General features: G+C 42.8%; 1 protein-coding gene across 1 annotated transcript in view; it reads right to left on the bottom strand.

The window, feature by feature from the left end:
- Positions 1–669: 669 nt before the first annotated feature.
- The window catches only part of BACE2 (beta-secretase 2), a 51,240-nt gene continuing 28,072 nt past the window's right edge, over positions 670–23,837 (bottom strand). The window contains exons 3-9 of the mRNA XM_054655089.2: positions 19,259–19,475; positions 16,876–17,004; positions 15,517–15,651; positions 12,686–12,787; positions 8,570–8,719; positions 7,153–7,321; positions 670–1,406 (exon numbers count right to left, since the gene is read on the bottom strand). Coding sequence (XP_054511064.1) covers positions 1,153–1,406; positions 7,153–7,321; positions 8,570–8,719; positions 12,686–12,787; positions 15,517–15,651; positions 16,876–17,004; positions 19,259–19,475 — 1,156 coding nt within the window. The 3' untranslated portion in view covers positions 670–1,152. The remainder of the gene's footprint in view (positions 1,407–7,152; positions 7,322–8,569; positions 8,720–12,685; positions 12,788–15,516; positions 15,652–16,875; positions 17,005–19,258; positions 19,476–23,837) is intronic.

Here is a 23,837-nt window from a genome sequence, read left to right as displayed (position 1 = left end):
TTCACTTCACAGCCTGTCCATAAAGATAGGTGCTTCTCCTTTGAATTTCTAGGTTGCTGAGCTCAGCCAAATTAAAACAAACCGAAAAGTTGTCGTTCTTATTTTGTTTTCTTTCTGTTTCACTCCCTCTAGAAATACAGCAGAACACAGACCTTGCTGTCTTGTCTGTCCATACATATGCAGATCAGCCTTTTCTAAATATCAAACTCAGAAAAAACCAACAAAAACCCCACACAAGAGGGGGGAAACTGAAAGGTTTCTCTTTTTTTTTTGGTGCACCAAAGTGGAAAGTCATGAAGTATTGATTTTTATAAAATCCCAAAAAATTCAAAGCCAAGTAGTTCCATTTGGTTGTATGGAGCATCTTTTGTGCTTCAAGACCAGTTCTAATCCACACACTCACCAGTGGTAGCATCCTTGTAAATTAAGAGAGGTAGTCTTGTTTTACTCTAAGGCTGAACAAGTTTGTTTCCCAGTTTTCACCACCTTGGACTATATTTTGTTACAGCTCTCAGGGAGGGTGACCCTCTCAAGTGGCAGCAGTGATCTTGAGGGAAAGAAACCACAAGCCAACATTTCTTCTTGATCTCCCTTGCTTTTTCTCTGCTGCTTAAGTCTGACTTTTCTCCCTCCCCCAAACCATAAGCACAGTTTCAAAATAAACTGATGTAAACAGAAAGCAGTATTCATTTAATGCAATTAATAAGAAAGATTATTTTTTTTTCTCTTTTTCTACAGTCAGGGCTCGATTAGTTAGAAAATACTGACAGCTCCTTTTTTTTTTTTTTGTGAAAGAGAGATGGACAATTTTGTTCAGACAATGGAAGAACATCATGGTGTGGCTTTTTATCTTTTTTTTTTAACTTTTTTCCATTTTTTTTTTAAAGAAGGTACTGTAGAGAGCATAAAGGCTCATTGTACTGCAGTAGCAAATCCAGTACCGTAGCACTTCAGAGGTGGTTAACAGTGCTTTGGTTCAGAACCGGTGTTAGAAAATAAAGCTATAAAAGTCACGATGCAGGGGATTTGGTGGGAATTTCAACAGCGTTTTCTAGGAACGTAGAAGGGACTGAGGAGGCATTGGCTTCTTCCCCTTGGCAGAGCTCTTTGTCCTTGGTCCCGTTTTTAAGTCCGTTTTGGGGATCCAGCCTCTCACTTCCAGCGGTGGCGCACGAGGGAGGACTCGTCGTTGACCACGTCGTTGTCGGTGTAGCGGTGCTGGCAGCGGGGTGGGATGAGCAGCAGCACGACCAGCACCAGCAGGATGATCCCACACAGGCTCATCAGGGCGTAGGAGGCGATCCAGAGCACGGGCTCATGGAAGGAAACGCTGGAGACGCAGTTGCTGGCCACGTCTGCCGTGGTGAAAGGGCCCTCGATCTCAGAGACGGGCGCGCCGTCAGCTTCTGGGGAGCCACAGAAAGGAAAGGATCAGGCAGACATCAGGTAAAAAGTACTTGTACATCCCTCTGTCATCATAAATCTCAACACACTCGAGTTTTACCACATTTCTCATTGCAATAAAAACGTGTCTTAGGTTGGAAATGGGTGTGTGCATTCTATTCCTATCTGTGGGGCAGCTCTCTGCTGTTCATGGGGCAGTTTTTTCTTTCTCTCTCCCACAGCCAATCCTCCCTGCAGGAGATCTCTGCTGTCCATGGCCACTGAGTGTCCCTGCAGGGCTGATCCAATCCCATCATCCCATGGGGAGATGCTGCATTGCCCAGGGGAGGAGCCAAGCATTCCTACCTGGATCCAATCTGAGGTGCTGGCACAGCCCAGCAGCCTTTGCCCAGTGCATTGGCAGAGGAGCAGCTTCTGCTGCCCTGCATTGCCAGAGGGAGCCCAGGCCCATCTGCAGCAGCCCTGGAGCTGCAGAGGAAAACTCCCCCCTTGTGCAGGATCCCTGCTCCAGCAGAGCCACAGCTGGCACTGCAGGAGGGCTGAGCCCCCATGGGATGGGGCTGTGCCACCCCCTGACACACAGGGGAACAGGTTTTATTCTGACTCCGTCAGTCCTGTTTTGTATCAGTGCATTTTTATTTTATTTTTATTTTTTCTTAATAAAGAACTGTTATTCCTATTCCCATGTCTTTGCTCGAGAGCCTTTTAATTTCAAAATTATAATAATTTGGAGGGAGGGGGGTTTACATTTTCCATTTCAGGGGAGGCTCCTGCCTTCCTTAGCAGACACCTGTCTGTTCAAACCAAGACAAAACACAAGAATCCCATGTTTATAAAAAGGGACTCTGAAGCATAAGGAGACCACAACTCTCCCACACCTCCACAGGCTGTCCAGGAGAGGACAGACATTTCAATCAGTCAAAGCCCAAACCACTGGATCACTTCCTTGCCTCTTCACTAATCTTTCAAAAATATCCATTTAAATATCCTACAACATCCACCCCGGTGTAGGGCAGGGCCTGGGCAGTTTTTCGCTAGTTTCTGGCATTTCTAACAACTGGAAAAGCACCTCAGGTGATTCTCTGATCTTCTGTGTTTGATGTCTTCTTAGGGAGCATCAGGAAGGTTCATCAGCTTCACAGAGACCTGAAAGGACTTTACCCTAAACACAAGGTGCAGTGTGGAAAGCAGCACAGACCCTCTTGTGGATGAAAATCCAGAAGGAAGGGGAGCTGAGGCAGGAGAGCTGGGTGACAGATGTCCACAAAAGGGGAGTGGATGAGAGGAAGGTCAGTGTCAGGAGTGAGGAACAGGGACATGAAGGAGCAACAGAGCTGGGCCAGGAGAACTAACCCAGCAGCTCAAAAAATGATGACAAAGTTAAGGCAAGAAGCAGTGATAATTCACTTCTCTAGTCAGCCACTTCCATGACACATCTGAATATTTTTTCATGACGGCCCCAGTTTTAACTGTCCTGTTTCTCACACATTTTACATACAGGCACACTCTTGCCTGATTGGAAGTGATCCCACTACTAAAAACTGCATCTCTTTTTTTCACATATCTTAGTCACAACTGCTGAAACCACATTTAAAGAGATTACCATAAACTACCCCCTTGGAAGGAGGAAGGGAGACTGACTGGATTTTGCAAAGGTGACCTTTAAGGTTCTTCAGGTTTTTAAAAAAATTCAGAATAGGTTGGTTGCTTTAGCTGCACAGATTTTGGCTGTCATTCAGTCCCTGGCCTCACAAGACCTTGCATTATATTAAGATTTAGCTTTTGTTAGATTTGATCCAATTCAATTGTGGGCTGGCGTTGAAAGGGGCAATCCTGCACCCTCACTCCTGTCCCTCACAGCCCCAATTGTGTTGGTGGAGGGAATGGGAGGCTGCAACTCACAGATCAGATGGGACACCAGCCTTCACAACAAACAAAATGCCCAAACAAGGAATTTTCTGTGGAATCACTCATCTGAACCAGCCCTTTCTCCACCCCTAAGTGTGGGAAGGCTCCTGGAGCAGGAATATGCTGTGAGAGCAAACTGGGGGCACCCGAGGCTGCACCCACGAGGACCCTGGCACTGGTGAATAACCAAACACCCACTCCCCAAACTCATTAGATGGTAAAAATTCTGCCTAGAGAGGTCTGTGGAAGAAATCCTTTTTGTCCAGAGCCCCAGGATTGCACTTTGCAATTATTTCTTATGCAATTATTTCTTCTGGACATCTCATCCCCTCACACCATTGGTTTGTCTCTATGAAGTTCTGCAGCAACACCAAACTCAACCACATTTAACACCAATTTCAAATGCAAGACCCAAATATCATTACTTAGTTGTATTTTGAAGAAGTAGGGGCAGGGGGGGAAGAAAAAGCAGTACAATTTTCCACCTTGGAAATAGCTTTGAAAATAAACAGTCTCTAATTACTCATTATTTGGCTCCAGCACAATAATTACTCCTATTAAAGAAGACAACACAAAACTGTTGCCATAGTGGCTGACATTTTAAATTGCATTTTGAGAATGCTTGATAGCGGCACAGCCTCTGCTTTCTTCCCTCCAAAAGGGAAAAAAGTTTTCCCTCACACTCTTCCACCTCCAGGGAAATTGAGAGGAAATTTGCCTAAATTGTTCAAAGAAGCCCTGAACATAAACTAACAGTCACACACACAGCATATTACACATTAGGTGAATTAGAGGATTTTGATGTATTATTTTAGAATATCTGCTGGTACCTAACTACAGTACTTGTATAACCCTGAATAAATGAGATTTTCTTCATTGTTGATAATTACAGGACAAAAAAGTCGCCTCTGGAAAAATGCTATTTTCTAACATTTGTGTAGAACTCAACACATGCTAGCTCACCCACCTGGGTGGTTACAAAAGCAGGAAACCTGGAATTAGATAAAATTCATAATAGAATTGTAAAGTACAGCTTGAAAGGGGCCCCTGGAAGTCACCTAGACCAGGATCCTACTCAGAGCAGCACTGTCAGCATCAATAGATCAGTTCTGCTGCAGATTTATCCCAGGTTTATGCCAGGCCTTGTAAAAGCCCAAGAATGGGGACCCTGTTTCACTGCTGTGCCACCCAGCTGGTGACAAAGATACCCCTCATGTCCAATGTTACTGAATGTCCCTGGTAGATGTTGCTCTTTGTTATGTAATTTCATTTTCACCTTCCTTGGCTTGCATTCAGCTTAGGGCCTACCAAAACCCCAGTTCTTTTCCCACAGGGTTATTTATTTTTTCCTGATTTCTTTTCTTTGCTTAGAAAGAAACCTTAAAGATTATCTAGTTTAAACCCCCTGCCATGGGCAGGGAACTTTCCATTAGACCAGATTGTTCAAAGCCCCATCCAACCTGGCCTGGAACATTTCCAGGTTGCTTCACTAAAACCAACTCGTTGATCTGAACATCCTGTCTCAAGAAGGGACCTGATCCAAAAACCTGTCCTAGTCATCCTGTAATCACTCGGTTATCAACAGGCAACTCAAAATTATTTGTCTGAATAAGTCTTAAAAGGTTTCATGTAATGAGGAAAAGGCAAATTTTCAGCTGCAATGGAAGAGCTTCTTGCAGCTATCTAACTTTTCTCATTCTTGGTACATCCTGGAGAATGAAAATGGTCCAAAGGGTAATGTGGGATAAGCCAGTTCTCATCTCTAGCCAAGTCTGAAAAGTAACCTGGAAGTTCAATGAAATTAAGGTGTTTAGTCCTGTTCCCATAATTTGTGTATTCATCACGTACAGCTCCAACACCTTAGAATATCAATTTGATTTAATTTAATGTTTGCACTAAGAGAGCAAAAGTCATTGCAAAGCCACACTGAATGGTCTTTAACATTCCTCTGTTCCTGAAGATTGGAGCCACCAGTAATTCAGTTTAATTTATGCCCACGAGCTGCCTAGAAGGCTCCAAATAAATGCCATGAGCACAGTTGCTATGGCGGGCAGGGCTGGCCTCCACGGGAAGCTCCATGCCTCATCCTGCACTCACAGCCATGGCTCTCTCATCCAAGTGCTGTTAAATATGGAAACCACAAGCTGTGAAGGAGTGAAACTCAGCATCACTGGCACAATCCAGCAAAATGTCATCTGCCTCATGTGAGTGGGATCTGGCAGCTCCATGCATCTTGTCTCAGCTGATTCCTCAGGAAGCCGAGTTCCTGTGATGCTGGTGAGACATGTGCAGAAAACGTGGACAAGGAGACCAGGAGGAAATGGCTTGGAGCACCAGCTGGGTGTAATCACATGTCCAAGCTCATGGAAATTCCAGTGGCAGCTCTGTTCAGCAAGCTCAGTTCTTCCTCTCTGGCAGAATTACGTGGTCACACTGTGCTTGCAGGGAGCAATACTAACACCACAGCGTTGTTATTATGGTTCTCAGGTTATTTTTCTCACCAAAGCAGCTCTAATGCACAGCAGCTGCCTGGTGTCCCCTGCTGACCATGCATGGTCCAGGTGCTCTCTCTGATGCCCCTTCCTCCCCACACTGATGCCTGCAGGAGGCAGCTCCACACTTGCTCCAGCTGCAGTCAGGAGGCACCAGGAAGAATGAAAGGCAGGAAAACCTGGCCTGCAGCATTTGTCCAGTTACACTCTCCTGCCAGATGCATTCAAAATGTGTCTTTCATCACTGCCTGGCACCTCACAGAAGTGTCCATAAAGCGACTCATATCCATATCCAGATTTTCTCTGGGAGTGAGCTCAAAGCCAACAAATCTGAGCTTGTTAACAATGAAGAGATTAAAAAAACCTGCCCTAGAGCTACAGCTCAGCCAGCCAGTATCTCTGTTTTCCCCTTCATTAAGCACTCCAGTCCTAACTGCCTTTACCTTCTCTAAAACCTTAAAGAAGCACTGCCACTTCCAGCCCTTTTCTCATGCAAACCTCAGGTGAGACAATGTTTTTCGGGGCACAGACCATTCCTGCTTGGGACAGAGACCTGAATATGGGTGCACATCCTTCCCCTCCTCTCCCAGTTGTGATGTCAAAGCAATGTCTGAACAACATGGGGAGGAAACCCCAAAGCTTTTGGGTTTTAGCTACCCTTGGTGAGAGAAGAGAAATCATGAAAGTTAACCAGCACAGTAAAATCAGCCAGAAATGATGAGCTTCACATGAGCTTCCTCACATCTCCTCAGCAGCTAGTTGATAAATTAATGGCTTTCAGCTCACAATGAGAAAAGTAATTGTTTAGAATTAACACAAACACTACAGAGTCTTAATGTGAGTCCCCTTTTCACCTCAGCTCACTCTTTGCCAATTTCTGAGGGGCTGAACAGGCTCAATTTACATTAAGAGAGAAGTGTGAGTAGGGCACTTCACTGCACACTTCAAGAGTTGGTTGAAGAATCCATTTATGCACAGCTCAGAGCCGGAACCAGCCCAAAATGAAGCTGCATTAAAAAAAACCACAGGGACTCATCTGATATAACTGTTGGGGAAAATGCACACACAGACAGATGTCCCAGAAAGATCATCTCTGTGAGAGGGAAGAACTCAGCACAGATACCCAGAGCTGAGCCTGATTCAGTTCATCCCAAAAGATGTTGCAATACAGTTTTGGTTTCCTTTTTCCTTGTTTTTTTTCTTCGTTTGAAATGTGAATAACTTGGAATTTCTTTAAAACACACCCTTCACACTGAAGGAGTACCCACACTTTCTGCCAACAGGTATGTGGCAAAGGTGTTTCTCTGATTTTCCTCACTCCCCAAATCCTGACAAATTTTTCTCTTACCTGCACAGGGACTCACTGCAAAGCCCACTCTCCTCTGGGCTCTGTCAAAGATGACATAAAATCCCTCCATGACTGTAGCACCAATGACCAGAGCGTTTGTGGAGGAGGAGATGCCGAATCTGTAGCACTGCAAATTATCTCCTATCACAAGGATGGGTTGAATGTAAAGCTGTTAAAAGGAAAATGAAAAAAAAAATTATATATATTATAAAAATAAAAATAAAGCCAGAGTATAAAAAGCAACACCTCACAGCAGGTCGAAGTTCAGACTTTTTCATTTTTATAGTTCAGGCACGCAAATTCCACTGGAAATGGAGAATGGATAGGGGCAAACAGATTTGTGTACATGATTTAAAACCGGTCAAAGCTAACAGGCAGGTAAAGAGGTAAAGCTTGTGGATTCTAAAAAGAGGTTGAACACAGTCAGTCACTACATGCAGGTCAACAGCAAATTCTCGAGATTCTCACTTTTTACCATAATTTCCATAAGGGAAGGATGGCTGAGGCAGAACCTGGGAGATGAACTCAAATTAGGGAATAATTAGTTATTAAAAGAATTATTAGGATGGAGTTGATTCACAAAGCATTCAGTGTCAGCTGCAAGGTTCTGAATTTTATAAATTCAAGTCACATTTCACCCCCTGTCTCCTCGGGGAAGATGAATGATTGCCAAGCTACATGATCAATACAGAGAAAGCTTATCATAAGGCTTTACTATATTTCAAGTTAAAATGTACTTAATAGGTTCATTCTTTCCTTTGCTCCTGCCTGTCCCTTGAGGTAAAAGAATGTATCAGTAATGTTAGACAATACCAGTCTGTACTGCAACTGACAGTGGGAGGAGAAGGCAGAAAAGGAGAACAAACATGGCACATTATATTCTAAATATAATGGAATGGATGGAATATTAATAAAAGATAAACCAGGCGAGTTACAGAAGCTGGTGAAGAGCTCACAAAGGGTTGTTGCCAAGATTTTCATATTCAGAAGAAGTGCTCCAACTCAAAATGCCACGAGAAACAAATCAATTCCCTTCCCCAAACGAGAAGATCAAAACGAGCAGAGACATTCTGTATTGACATCTGATGTGGCCAAAGCTCATGAAAACAAAACAGACTCTTGCCTGTTTTTCCAGACAAATTGAAAAAAAAAAAATTCACAACTAGATGGACTGCACTGAGAGGGAAACTGTGCTTTGTCCCTTTCTTTTTTGCTTTTAGGTTTGACGAGTTTGTTATTTTCCATATTTAAAAATTGATTTTTGAAATTTGATTAAAAAAGGTTTCCTTTGCATTCAATAAGCCAGTTCCCTGTTACTGCTAAAAATAGCTCTTATTTTTTAAGAGCATGTGCTTTATAATACTATTTACTATTCTATAATAGTAAAAATAAATGCAAAATGAATAAACAAAGAGACCTGTGGTAGGATAGAGATCCGAAACGACCTACTGGAGTTTTCATCCCTCAGGTAAATGGAGAGTTTGGGAAATAAGGACCAGGGTTTTTCACTTCTATCCCAGCATGCAAGCTGTGTACCAGTCCAGAATTCAGAAGAGAATTCTTGTATCTGTGAAACAAACCAACCAAACAAAATTACACTTGGAGGTTACAGCCATTTTGATAGATTTTTGTGAATGACCACTGACACTATTTGATACTTTTCATTTCCACGGAGAAATTCAAGAACACAAATCTGAGCTGCTTCTTTAAGGACCAAGGCAAAAACCCAAACCCCAACCAAGGTGTGTCATGACCCAGCATGACCTGGAGAAGGGGGAAGAGGCAAAACCAAGTTTAGCTCTCCCTTCCCTCCCCATTTTTGTCCCATTATTTCCTCTACTGCAGTGAACACGTGGCCTCCCTGAGCAATCACTTCCACAGTGGGATTTTACTGCCTCCCTCCCTCCCCTCTGACCAAACACCAATGGTTTTGCATTTTACATTCTATAAAAAACACAAACCAAAGCACAAACCACGTGAATGTATCATGAGATAGTGAGGTCACCTCCCTTCCTCATGCACCTACAGCTCCTTACTCAGCTTCAGAGTCTTGAAGCCAAGGGCTAAGCCAAAAATCTCCTGGCATCTGAGGGGATCAAGGTTTGCTGTAAAGGAAAGAAACACACCCTCTTTCTCTTTTGAAGCCCTGTCACTCCCTACCAGTACAACCTGACACGCTTTTGAAATAAAACCCATTAACAGTATTTTGTAACATATCCATGGAACTAACAAAACAAAAAGCCAACCCCTACAGAGCTTGTTTGGCTAAGACAAACATCTTGCTCAATGTTCCTGCTCCCTGAACCTGATTTGCTGCCAGATCTGAGCAAAAGCCTTCCTCATTTTACTGCATGTCTTTGGCTGGTTCTTGTTCCCCCACAAAGCAGCAGAAGGGAGGAGCTTGGTCTGAGGCTGCACAGCCAAAGGCTCCCATCTGGGTGAAGGAAGAGGATGGAACCCAGCCTCTGCACTCTCCTGACTTGTATTTATCTGTGAGATGGATTATTCTGTAAGCATCAGCTCATTCATTAAAATATGGCATTTTACAGGTGACAGGCACTCACCCATTGCCACACCTGCCAGAGATGTGTTTGCTAGGGCTGCACAGAGACTCCTGTTGGGATCTCCAGCTGGTCAGAGTGATCCCCAGAAAAGTTGGAAAGTCTCTTTTCTCAGCCCGGTGCTTGAAGAAGGAGTCAGAGCTCTTCATTTCTCAGTCTCAAGGTTGTTTATTGTTCCTTAGCTATAAAAAATTTTCTCCTGCCCAGCTGAGGTCCTTACAGGACAGTTCCAGGCACTCTGCCTGCCCCCAGGGCAGTGTTATCTCTTTATACTAAAAACTACCTGTACAATGTTTACAATTACTTTCCAATACCTATCACCTATGTTAGGCAGTGAGCTTCTACTTTAAACCAATCTGTAAGTGCCAACATCACAGCAGAAGATGGAGGCCAAGAAGAAGAAGGAGAAAGGCTGGACACACCCAGATCCCTCCATCTTGTCCCCTGAACCCCCATTCTAAAAACCCCAAAATCTACTTTTCCACCTTGTGATAAATTCACTATCATTCTACCTCAACTACTGTGGCTTGCTGATCTTCATCTAAGATTGGTAACTTGCTCCATGGGTCATAATCAAACCCAGAGGGGCATCTTGGGCTCTGTGCCAGGGTCTCTGAGCCCCTGGCAGGGGTCTTGGCCATCCTGGACAGCCAGAGGGATGTCCTGGGTTCCCACAACTCCTTCCCATTTCCAGGTGCTCTGCTCTGTTCTTGGCCTCAGCAAGCACAGACTCATGTGAACAAGGAGATTTCCCACCATGAACAGGCCTTTTACCCTGAACTCTCAGCTCCTGCTGAAGTGCATCCCTGGGCACAGGGCAGAACACTCTTCCCTCACAGCTGAGTCCCAGGCCAAACCTGCTGAGAAATACGGTTCTCCTCTCTTTCCATTTGGTCTTGAAAAGCAGATCTGAGAAAAATTGCAAGGTACCACCCAGCCAGGTCAGGCCAAGCCTACAAAGTGCTCTGTTTTGAGTGCCTGCTTTAATTTCCCATAAAGATTGCTTAATGCACTGCATTTCTTTCCCCTCCTTCTGCACGCTGCAGCAATGCATGTGGGAGATTTGAGAGCATGATCCCCAAAGACAATTAAAAGGAAGATTTTAGGATTATCTGAGCTTTCTTTTGTTCAACTTTTTAACTGAACATTGTATTCCTGCTGTCCTGACTTCAGCTCAGTGAGGTGTAGTAGGTGTGTCCCCCCTCCCTGGCTCATTTCTGCCCATCTGCCAAAATCATCACCCTCCAACACCAAACTGCATCATAACAGCTGCTCCCTGAAAGCCTTCAGTCCAAATAATTTAAGTTTAAAAAACCATCTGCACCACTGAAGAGCTCACAGCCTTGTTTTTGAGCTGAGCTGAATAAAGAAATGTGTCACACACAGTTATCCCAGTTTGTCTGAGAGGGAAATAACACCTGGCTGGGGTGCTCATAACAAACTATGAGGAGCAGGAACTTGTTAACCTGGCTCACCTGTGGTCAGAAAAGTGTGTCTGACTACAGCAGATGATGTTTTTTTTCAGTGGTACATCTCCTGCCAGAAGCACAGAGCTGTACAATTGCTGAAAATACCCATTTTCCTGACATTGCTCCTACACAGCTGGAATCTCATCCCTGCACCCTGTAACTACTTTTCTTATTTAGCAGACTTATCTCCTTTGTTTGGAGCTGTCAAGGTAAATTCTGGGCTGTGTGGAGGGAAAGGGGTCCTAGAGATTAAAAAGAAGTCAGAAAAAAAGCTACTTTATGCGTTTTTAATAGGACAGAAAAAAAAATAATTTAGGCAGAGTGAATGGTTCCCCTCTAATACCTTATAGATCTATCCACTGTTTCCTTGGGAGGTGGAAGGCCCCAGTTCAAATGTCCTGACCAGCATCAGAGGGGGGTGTGGATCACTGTGAGCACTCCCCAGGAGGATCCCTTATCCATAGGGGGACATTTCAAGAGCTCCTGGGTTGGCTTCTTTCAATTCTGAGCCCAGGGACTGAAATTGTTCCAGCCAACACTGAAGTGTTGTGCAAAGAGAAGAACTCGTAACTGGTACATTTATTTCAGATCCTGGACATCTGCAGGCAGTGAGGGACACTTCATGCCAAATCTCTGCTCTCCATCAAGCAGGAAAAAGGATCTCAATCTTGAATTATCAGCACACAGGCAAACACTGTCTTTGGGGCAGCTGCTTTGCTGTGTTCCCTGTGATTTGCATCAACAACCACTGGCTGATTGTGAGTCCATGACAAAAATATCAAGTTTGTTCACACTGAAATGGCTGGTGTTTATTCTTCCCCTTTAACCTTCTTGGTGCTGTTGCTTGTATTGAACAAAAATTTATGAATAGTTTTTATTAAGCAGAAAATGCTGCTTCAGCCACTCTGCACACAGAGAACTCCACCATCCCCATGCCCAACTGCTAAAGCCCACTCTGTTCCCAAAGAAAGATGCATTTGAACATAAATAATTCAATAATGAAGGTCAAAAGCAGCTTTATTGATATGAATAATCCTAATGAATGGCATTTATTCTAGACAGCACTAAGAATTATACTTGGAAAGGAACTGCTTGCAGCAGCAGGTTCTCCTACTTTACAAACACTCTGTTTTGAATGAAAAGATTGAGTTTTGCACTCCTAATACTTTGAATCAGAGCAACAGGGATTATGTCTGTGTTTCTGAAATGCTTAGAAGAAAATACACCATTTCTGATGCATTTCCATACCCACACTTCTTGCCTGCACTTGTGCCCCCCCTTTTCCCTCCTCCCTTATTTTTTTCCACCTCTCCCTTTCCATCAAAAGCCATCAGTCATTTCTCCCTTATTAACAAGGCTAAACCAGGGAAAGTTCTGCTCCCCTCAGGTGCAAGACCCACGACTTGCAAGGCAGGCAGCAGAGCTGACACCCCCTTTCAAAGCCCCTGTGATCCCTGAAGAGGAATTTCACATTTCTGAGCAGTTTTCATGGCATTTTCTTACCAGGGATGTGCGAGCTATCGCCTGCACCACAGCACTGAAGACTTTCTCTGGCAGTCGAAGCAGAGTGGTTCCACTGTCTACTATGGCTTTATCAGCATTGTACTGGGGAGGGGAGAAAGAAAAAAGAGAGGGAAGTTGTAGTCACTGTAATGCAGATCCCACTGTCTCCTGAGCAGAACAAAGCTGCTCCTTTTTGGCAGCTGCCTTCCCAGAACTGCATGTCATACTTGTCAGCAGCTCTCTCCAGCTGACAGCTTCAATTCCAGTGAAATCTGAGAGGAAAAAAAAAAATAATAATAATAAAAAAAAAAATAGCAAGATACTATCAGCCTAGACACAAGAGTGGGTTTATCTGCACCGGTCAGGAAATTACTGTGTCACCACAGCTGGTGCAAATGGTCTCACTGCTGTAAAAAAAGTGAATTCTGGCCCCTCTCAGAGGGAGCAAAAGCATTTTGATATTCAGTAGAGAGGTGTTAAACACCCTGATGCAGCTTCCAAGCCCTGAATCAGGGTCTCTGCTAGCATGAGAACAGTCCTAGTTTAAACACAGCAGCCTGTTTTAATGGCTGGCATATCTAATATAGGAATAAGCAGAGAAAATTAGGCATCATTACATGTCTGTACTGGCTCAAGAGTACAAATGTCACACCTTTATCCCTTGACTGCTGAAAAGCCCTAAAACACACAAAAAAACAAGTGCAAAGAAACTTGAAGTTTGTCTTGCTGCCTTAAAATCTGCACAAAAAACCACCCATAAAGAGCAAACACCGCTCTTATTACTGTAATGCTGTTCAACCCTAAAATTAAGAGATCTCAGCAAACTTCAGATACAGCCAATGAGGTATAAACTTTCAAAAGGGTAAATCTTTTTTCATGAACTCCTTAAAAACTATGATTAACTGTTGGGGGGAAAAAAAAGGCAAGTAGCAGTGGCAGCTATTTGCATTAACTACTTTTGCTGCCAGCTTAGGCAGCAGGATTAATATAACTGAGCTGTGACATGTTTATGGCATAATCATAAGACACAGGATGATATACAGCCTAAGCTACTTAGGAAGAGGTCAAACAGCAAGTGATTTTAAAATACACTGGTTTGGATGCTATCAAGTCACATGGAGTCCCTTCAGGGCAGTGACAAAAATAAAACCCACCAAAAAGTCAGAAAAAGTAACTCTTGACAGTTATTTCCACATTTTTTTGGAAGAGCTGCTATGGGGCTGCCATACAGAGCTGACAGAAAAGCAAACAGGAAATAATTTGTTACACACTTGGAAATATTTCCAAGGAGTGGAAAGAAATGCCAAGGCCTTTTGGAGTCCATTTTAGCAGATTTGTACCACAAAATACACAATCACTGGCATCCTGGAATGCCACCCTTGGGAAAAAAAGAAAAGTAGTTAAAAGGGCTGGCCATTGATATAAACCTGTACAAAAATCTGGGAGTAGTGGGATTGCTCACATGGGGACTGAGCAGCTGGTTTTGCCTTCTTGGCTTTTCTGGTTAATATTTACCAGTGCAAAGTGCAATTCTGGCAGCTCAGGGTCCCAGCTGTACTGGAGCCCTGGGCACATTCCCAGCACTGGAGCAAGGGCACAGCTTTTCCCTGGCAAGGAAAGGAGCAGTCCCTGGTGATGGCTGTGAACAAATGTTCCATTTCCTATGCAACAACAGAGAGGAGAGAGGGCACACGGGGCTCCTCATCCTCGAGTGAATCACGCATCCTCCCCAAACTTGTGCCGCTCCTGTTTCACTGCTCTTCCTCTGAATTTCTGTGGAATTTCTGTGGGAAGGTCTCCTTTGATCCAGGAAGGTTTGATCCTTCTGCAGCAGTGAGAGCAACCCCTGGCTCAGAAAAGAGCAACAATTACAGGAAACTTTCCTGACACACCACTGAATTTTTCAGTGAGTTGTTTTCTGGCAACAGCATGTATTAAAGCACTGAAGGGCTCCCCTTCAAAAAACATGTTGACTGTTTTTTAAGGCAAGAAAGAAAAGCAAACATTTGTTTTAAAGGACCAGTGGTTTTGCTTTCCTAACAGCACAATAGAGAGAGGCATTTAAATAGACCTTGTTCTGCTTATTGAGTTGAAAGATGCTGTGACTCACGTTAAATAATTGATATGGCAATATGATTTCAATATTTTGCATGGGAATATAATATTTATGCACATGTAATACTGGAATCATGAATTTCACTTAATTTATATGAACTATAAAAACTTTAAACTTATCACATCCCATTGATCTCCAACTAAGAGCATCAGAGTAGAATGAAATTAGAATGTCTAAAGAAATTGGGGCATAAAAAATACAGAACTAAAATCAAAACATGAATACCAACAAGCAAGAGTAAGAAAGAGATAAAGCACAAACATACACATATATCCTCCACAAAAAAAAAAAAAAAAATGCCTTTGGAATAGAAATTGCAACAGCACAGCCTCATTAGACTGATCTAGATACAGCAGAACATTATTCCTAATAGGAACAGAAAGCTTATCCATCAGGAATAATAACTGCCAGCCACAAGAGAGCAAAAGCTGATTGCAAGAACACAAAATAAAAAAGGCAGCCTAGGATGAGAATTTTAGGAAGCAACCCAGGGTGACTCCTGTCCACTGCCATCATGAGCTGGGAGCTCAGACAGCTCCACAGGGTCACCCCAAAACCTCCCATTTCCTTTGTTTGCCCAGAATTGCTTTAATTCAGTTCTCAGGACACTGCAAAGCACATCTGCTTGCCAAGACAAAACTGACCAATCGGTTTTTTGTCTTTTCCTCAGCCCAACTTGCATTTCACAGAGACGGGAGCACAGCAGGGCCAATACCTCTCTGCAGTCCAGCTGGAGGTTCTGTCCCCCCACCTCCAGTTTGAGGATTTCCACCTGGTAGTACCACTCCTCCTTGATGGGTGTGTACCAGATATCCCCTGTGTACAGGCTGGGCTCAATTCCACCCAGCACCTAAGGGAGAGGAGAAAAGAAGTCAATTTAAAATCCCACGTGTTTAGTTTTGGGTGCACACAAAAAGGGGGATGTTTAATTTGTGCTACTCGGGGGCATCAAAGTTTTAATTTAGCATCATTTGTTAGGATTTTAGTGTCAAGTTCTCTGTCAGTAATAGAGCAGTATGAAACATTAAACAAGCTGTGCTTCAAACAGAATTCCCACACTGGGCCAAATTATCATCATTTTCACCTACAACCTCACACTGATTCTATTATGAAAACTCCACTGTTTTAATTTTAAAAAACAGCATCTTCAGTGGATAAATCTAGGCAACGTAAAAAATGGGACAGAATAATAAACTTACATGTGAATAATTTGCTTTATCAGATCAGAAAAGCTTTAATAGTGTCCAAGAAGATTTCATTTTTTCTTACACACATCCAAAATGGAATCCCATCCTGTCACTGCTATCACTTTTAGCTTCCATCAAAACCTAGGCTGAGGAGGGCTGGGAGCATTTGTGGACTCTCTGACTCTGAACTAAACTTAATAAAATTCTCTCTTGGTCTTCAGTTATACAAAAAAACATTCACAATATGTGAATTCTCCTCAAAATAAGTGTTTGTGATCAGCTCCTGTGCTGAGATGTTTATTTCAGCGTCATTTGGGAACAGTCATTCCATCTCCCAATTCCAGATACAGAATGGGCCAATTCATGGTCCCACTAAAGATGACAGAAAGACTTCCCAGAGTAACAGCAAGCAGGAGATCTGATCTACAGAGTTTTCCCTTTAATGTATTGTTGACAAAAAAGAAAAAAAAAAAAGAAAAAGAAAAGACCCTTGATTCTTCTCCCCCTTTTCACATCACATAAAACAAAAATACTGTAGCATTTTGATGAGATTGAACAAATTTATCAGCTGCATAAGGGACTACTCAGTTTGAGAAATATAGCAGAATCTGCCCTGAGGAAACACCACAACAGTCATGTTTTCCTTTGTTAAAAGATGAAAAGTTTACTCAAACTTGAGAGAAGAAAAAAAAATAGAATTGAGAATGAAAATAAATAACACTCAAATTTTGCCTAAGGGCTTAGCTTTTCTTTTAAAAAATAGAAAACATATTTAAAACACGAAAATATCTTTAAACACTAAATTTGGCAGAAGCAGGATAGTCAGAGAAAAGAGGGAGAGAGATGAACAAAGATACATTTTCCCTCTCCTATTGACAGATACCCACAAGACTACCTCCGTTGGTACCACTTCCAGAAACAGGGAGTCCAGCACCACACATCTGCAGGGAGAAAATGTTGGGGATCTTTGCCTGCCTCACGAGAGAATCAAAGAATGTCTCCACAGAACTGGAAGGCTTCAAGGTGTTGAAAAGCAAAACAAACAAACAAACAAACAAACAAAAAGAATTGCAGGGTTCGTTAGAAAGTTTCTTTGCAGAAACCAGCAAATCGTTCAAACAAGGCCACTTTTCATAAGTAAATTGAATTTCTGACAAGCAGCTGATGAAAGTTCTAAACATAATAAGCCATTAAAATCCCAATATCTGTCATTTTTCTGTTTCTGTTGTTTTTAAAAACATTTTTACTCTTGACCACTGTCAGTGCTGCTGCCACCAAATCCCTAAAACACAGGAGTAATGTTCAATTGCAGTTTCCAAACTCAAACAGAGTTTGAGCTTGGCAGAAACTCTCACTGATAATTTCTGTTTGGGAAAGTCTTTGTGTTATTAGAACACTCAAAGGTAACTTGCCTTTTATGCTTTGCCATAGTTAAAAAGCAGAATTTTAAAGTCAAGATTGTCAGTTTCTCAGCACTGTTGAATTCTAACAAACTTTGAGTTGAGTGGCCCAAATTTCCTCTCTTTTCTCTTAAATAACTTCATACCAAGCAGGCTCTCTCCAGCTGGGTGCTGGCCAGGTTCTTCCTGACACTGCAGGTCCTGTTTTCCTTTGCAGTCACTGGAGAGCTGCAACCTCCCTGTGATTCAGATTTGTGTGCAGGGAGGTCAGAGGGGCCAAGTGCTCTCACTGCACAAAGCCCAGAGCAGCCTCAGAAGCCAACAACCCTGAATTCCTTGGAAGAAGGGAAGAACAAATGCCCTGAGTGCTCTGCTTACCCAAAGCAGAGTCTGAGAACAGCTTCTCTTCTCTTCTCTTCTCTTCTCTTCTCTTCTCTTCTCTTCTCTTCTCTTCTCTTCTCTTCTCTTCTCTTCTCTTCTCTTCTCTTCTCTTCTCTTCTCTTCTCTTCTCTTCTCTTCTCTTCTCTTCTCTTCTCTTCTCTTCTCTTCTCTTCTCTTCTCTTCTCTTCTCTTCTCTTCTCCCTTCCCTTCTCCCTTCCCTTTTCCCTTCCCTTTTCCCTTCCCTTCTCCCTTCCCTTTTCCCTTCCCTTCTCCCTTTTCTCTCCATTCTCACTTTGGGATGTGAAGGTTGAAAATGGTAACTTTGTCATTTTCCAATCACATTTTCAGTTTTAGATTTTAAGGTTATACATTTTGGATTATAAACTTCAGGTTTTAATGGAATCTTCCACCTGAATTTCCTGCCTCCAGAGGAGCAGGATGTGCTTGGTTCTGTGCTCCTGGAAATACTGTAGCTAATATCTGTTCTGAAATTATCCATCCACCTCTGTGGAAACCCAGGGCACTGGGAATATTTGTCTGTCTGCTCTGGGGTGCCCTGACCCCCAGGGGAACACTGACTTTGACCCTCATTCATGGAGAAAGTTTCCCAGACTCCAAGATAGACTGGAACCCACAAAAGTGTGAAATAGATTATAGAGAGCAGTGTGGGTGCATCACTTGGTGAGAAATTGAGGTTTTGGGGTTGTTAGTATGTTGTGGATGGCAGCAAGATGGAGGGCACAGGGTGTTGTCCTGGGTTTCTTCTTCATGCTTCTTCTTCCTCCTTCTCCATGGGTTTGGGTGGCATTTTGTAATTGGGCAGAAAAGTCCCCATTGCAGCTCTTTGGGATCAGTTATTGGGTTAAAAGGGAAAATAATCCAGGTGTCAGCTCTTCATTGGAGAGTTCAGTCTTAAAAGACCTTGGAACAAGAGATTGTTGGCATTTTGTGCCTTCTAATGAAAAGCTGCAGAACTCACAGCAGTGAGACTGTTTTACTGATAAGAAATAATAAACACCTGAGTGTGAACATGAAACACCATCTCAAGTGCCTTCAATCCAGACCCAGAGAAACCCACAGCTGGTACTCCAGCACACCTCAACTTTTACTTGATGAACAGAGAATGTCCTAGAATGAACTGCTGAGGACTTTGCCTTGGACCAGTGTTCAGAAGTGTCCTCAGAGCTCTAAAACCTCCCTCCACACACATCCCACAACCACACTCTGGTACTACAAACTCTGTAAAAAATTATTTATTCCAGAGGAGCTAAAATCAGCATTTCTATCACCAGAAAAGCTAAAATCCTCACATGGGACTGTGGTACCACCACAACCCATTTATTCTTTCTGGAACAAAGACAGAAGATCTGTAGGAAGGAGTGGCTGGAAGGGTAGAGCCTAATGCTGACAGATCATCTGCTGGCTTTATTTTAACACATTTCTATTTATTGTCCTTGTGAAAGACAATTGGGGGGAAGGGATGGTTTACCTTGGCTAAGGCATCGTAGGCAAGACCCAGGATCCCGTGCCATTTAACCCCTGGCAGGAAGAAGTTCTCTGACTCCAGGATGGTGGCAATGTTGATGGTGTAGCTGCCATAGAGTCCTTTGGGCATGGTGATGACATCTGTGCCCAGCACTCCAGTCCAGCTGCCTTGGCTGTACTTCACTGTCACCTCAATCCCTTGGGATCTGTATGTGCTTGACCTTTAAAAGGAAAGGACACACTGATGCACGGGCTGTTCATTTACAATGCAAGACAACAGAATGTATTTCAACTCAATTTTGGCCAGAGAGGGGGAAAAAAAGGTAAATTAAGTATGCAGATTTGTATTCATACTGCTTCTAAAATCAGGAAAAAGCAGAAATTAAAAAACCCCAAAAGTCAAAGCCCCATTTTTATCCAGAAGCCATCAATAACTCAGATCTTCACAATGTGTTTTACAAAAACCACCAGAATCTAAGGTATTTTGTCACCTAGTGCAGTGTCCCTGACTCAAACTGGTCCATAGAAGCAACACTTTTCAACTGGAGAAGGAATGTATTAAATGGCACTAGAAAATAGAAAGCTGCTGAATTTAAATCTAAAATTGAAATGCGAAGTTAACTGAATAGCTGTAGACTAATACCTCATTAATATTCCTAAAAGATACTTTTTGGGTAAATTGGAATATTATTGTACCAGCAGTAAGACAGAGGTTTCCTAAATCTGCAGTTTGACCTATCTATGAGGAAGTTGAATTTGATATTATTAACAAATGATTCACTGACTTGGAGGAGAAAAGGAACTAATTTTTCTAGACCAGGGAAGCAAAGGCAAAGGAGCAGTTAAGTATGGCAAGCAAAAGAAGGAACTGAATCCTGTTTAAAAGGCTTAAAAAATAGTAAAATCTTCAATAGATTTTTCATTTTAAAGATCTGTAATCCACAAGTATTGTTATCATTTCCCACACACATCTCTACTGAAGAGCTTAAAAAGTTCTAGATCCCTCACAATTTACTTTGGATCCTCTCCTTGGCACACAGCTTCCTCTTTTGAAGAGACAGATGACCACGTTCAAGTCATCTCAAGAGACTTTTCACAGCTTTTTGGAAAGTAAATTAAGGGAGAGGGGGGAAGTAATAAATTTATAACAGCATCTTTACATGTGTAGAACAATAGAAAGGGCAAGGGTTTATCAGGTGCAGGTACTTTGATCACTCCAGCTTTAATCTAACAGCCACGTGAAGTGGCTTCACAGGCCCTGTGCCTGAGCTCACCAGCATGAATTTGGGAAATTATTGAATAATTTTCGTTATTATAAGGAACAACCTTCAGATGGCAACATGGACAAGTCCCATAATTCAAAGAGTTTCTCCTGAGGGACACTTTGGCCATATGCACCATGCAACTGACTCTTCCTGGCTTAGGGAGGCCAGGCTCTAACCCTAAGCAGTTCTTGACACTCCCAAAACCTAACCCTTCAAGGGTTAACATCCAAGGCAGCAGAAATGCATGAGATAATGTTTCAAAATGCAGGAGTTCCAGGTAATAGCAGTATTACCTGCACCTGCTCACTTCCCCTGCTCCTGTGTGATTCTGCATTTGTGTGACACACAAAGGAACATCTCTGCACAGGCAGGGTCCTCAGAACACCTCTGTGACACTGGCAGGACATTTCATAAATCAAAATAGAGTCTGAATAATTAGCAGCATAAGGGAAACTGTGGGGGCAAGAAATGAAAGGGAGAATGCTTTTCTTCGTGGAGAAAAGTATCTGGCTGAGCAGCAGAAGAGGAAACATCTGAAATCAGAGAGAAAACTGAGTGCTGGGAGAATAAAGTGAAGCAAATCTGCAGATACAAGCAGTGCATGACCAGAACAGCAGCAGCAGCACACAGCTCTTCTTCCAGAAGCAGGAGAGGACCAGGACACAGAAAGACTGGATTCACTTTCCAGCACAGCTGCTGACCTTTCCTGTGGAAAGGCAAGAAAAGTCCCTTCCTCACCACTTGTGCCTCAGCTTCCCCACCTGTAGAAATGGATATGAAGAGACTCATCTCATTTGTAAAGCTCACAAATGTCATATTGAAGAGGAGACTTTATTACTTCCTTCAAGGAGCAAAATGGGTAACGTGGGAAGGGATCTTGCAGCAAATTAGATTCTGTTCTGCAAAACCACTTCCCCATCCTCTTGCAGGTAATCAGCCACAGGTTTTTTTCACCTTTCCACCTCACTGATCTAAAGGAAGAAAACTTTAGAGGTCAAAGTAGAGACTAGTTGTAATTCATGGGCCGAGTGTTGTAAAACAAACACGCAGCACGGAAAAGAAAATTACAAACAATCTGTTTTGGCTGTGATGAGAAAAGAAGAAATTCACCTCTTCCAGCAGGACAAAGTAGAGAGAGGCAAGGAATAAGGGCTCCTAGATCATGGTGCTGTAGGAATCCTACTCCCTTGTCCACCTCCTTCCCACTCCTATCTTCTCTCCAAAGCAGCCACCAGAAACCTGGTCCTCAAACCTCCAATGGATCTGGAGCCCCAGCTGAGCAAACCAGCAATGGGGGAATTTTCTCTTCCAGTTAATCCTCATTACCAGCACACAGCACAGAACAAGACACAACTAAAATCTTATTTCTCGTGTCACAATCCCTTTGCAGCAAGCTCAACGTGGCAACAGCAAATCCAGCACGGGCAGGAAGCCCTGAGTAACACTGGCCTCACCAAACAACTTTAAGACAAAGCAAACATGAAAATACAACAGAAATTATTGATTTCTAACTAAGAAGTCCCATCTAATCTGCAGGGCTTCCACAAAAACTTTATAATTCACCCCAAACCACAGCCTGTACAGTGCACACAACCATCCTGGCAGAATCACACTGCAAAAGCAGCAAAACAAGCTGCTTTGTTTCTTTTGTTTGATGGTATATAACTTATTGTATTACCTCCATTTATTGCCTGTATTTCTCTTACCTCCCTATCTCTTGGAAACATCAACTCTTGAGCAGCTTGCTTTTGAAGCTTCAGATGGTGAGGCAGTAGTACTCTTTATTTATTTACTGAAATAAAACTGAATACTGTTCCTGAATACCGAAAGCCCTGAGCATGTCAGATTTACATACTGCTGCAGAGCCATCACTGATCACTTGGGTTCAAGTGTAAAAATCCCTTTATATGTCTGTTTAAGTAGCTCTTTTATCATAAGTAGAGTACTCAACAAAACTACTTGTTATTTTCAACAGCACGAGAAACAAACACAGTGATTTCTTTTCAGTTCAGGAGAAATCAGGTAATTTTGCAAAGCCTTCTACATCATGGTGACTTATAGAGCATGATTATCACAGCAAACTCAGAACTTTTTACAGCAAAGGTTTGTCAGAGCCACTCAAAAGCCCAAGTTGTAAAAGACTGCATGGTAACAGCTTTACTCACTTTGTAAAGAAAGAGCCAGATAATTAAACAGAGGGATTATATCACATAGATTATGTGATACACAACATAATTTAACAAGTTAGTTCTGGAATTGCTCCAGGAGGGCTCTTCCTGAAAAACACACTCTCTGGGTCCTTTGAAACAAAGATAATGCCTCTCCCATGCACCCCCCTCAATTTCAGTCAAAAAAGAATCATGCATTCAATTTCTGATTTTGATCATCTGAATAAAATTAAACTAAGATTGTGGCACCAGGAAATTAAGCCCCATCACTCTCTCCAACACAACATGAATATTCTAATAAGCATGCATCTATAACTCATAACCCATTAATTTAACAAATTACTAATCTTTCTTCCCCCCTTGTCTTCAACTTGCAGTTTAAGACGTCGGAAGCACTCCATGACAATATAGGGAAAAACTGCAGGAGTGATTACCAGATGAGAGGAAACCCCTTTATCTAATCTCAAGTGTTCCTCCTAGGAAGGAAGAAAAGTGCCCATAGGTTGTTTTTCTCATTTGCACGTGGGCAAAGGTCACTCTTGGGTAATTTTACAGATCCAACTGATGTGGTATCCATGCCTCTGTTTACCATCCCTGCAAAATCATGACAACCAAGCGTGCTGGTTTGGGCTGGGGATGGAGTTAATTTTCTTCACAGCAGCTAGCACAGGCTGTGTTTTGGATTTGTGCTGGAAACAGAGTTGAAATATAGAAATGTTTTTGTTATTGCTGAGCAGCTCTTGCACAGAGCTGAGGCCTTTTCTCCCCCTCACTCCAGCACTGCCTGGCTTGGTGTGCATGAGAATTTGGGAGGGGACATGGCCCAATTGACCCCAACTGACCCCAGGGATATCCCACACCATGGTGCCATGCTCAGCAAGTACAGCTGAGGGAAGAAGGGGGAAATGTCTGGGGTTTTGGTGGGGTTTTGAGTGAGCGAGTGGCTGTGTAGGGCTGAGTTGCCATCAGGGTTTAAATCACGATGCCAGGGAAAGTGTTCTGACTGCTGGGCAAAGTCTACCCTAAGCCAGTCTCCAAAAGAGACAAGCAGCAGCACCCAAGGAAGTAGAGGTGACTGGGCTTCACCTCCAGACAGGAGTAAAAGCTCCTGGAATCTGTTTCCAAGCACCTGAAGGACAGTCATGGAGTC

Source organism: Agelaius phoeniceus, chromosome 2 (genome assembly GCF_051311805.1).
Source record: "Agelaius phoeniceus isolate bAgePho1 chromosome 2, bAgePho1.hap1, whole genome shotgun sequence".
Classification (NCBI taxonomy): Eukaryota; Metazoa; Chordata; class Aves; order Passeriformes; family Icteridae; genus Agelaius; species Agelaius phoeniceus.
This window is presented reverse-complemented; position numbering and strand designations above follow the sequence as displayed.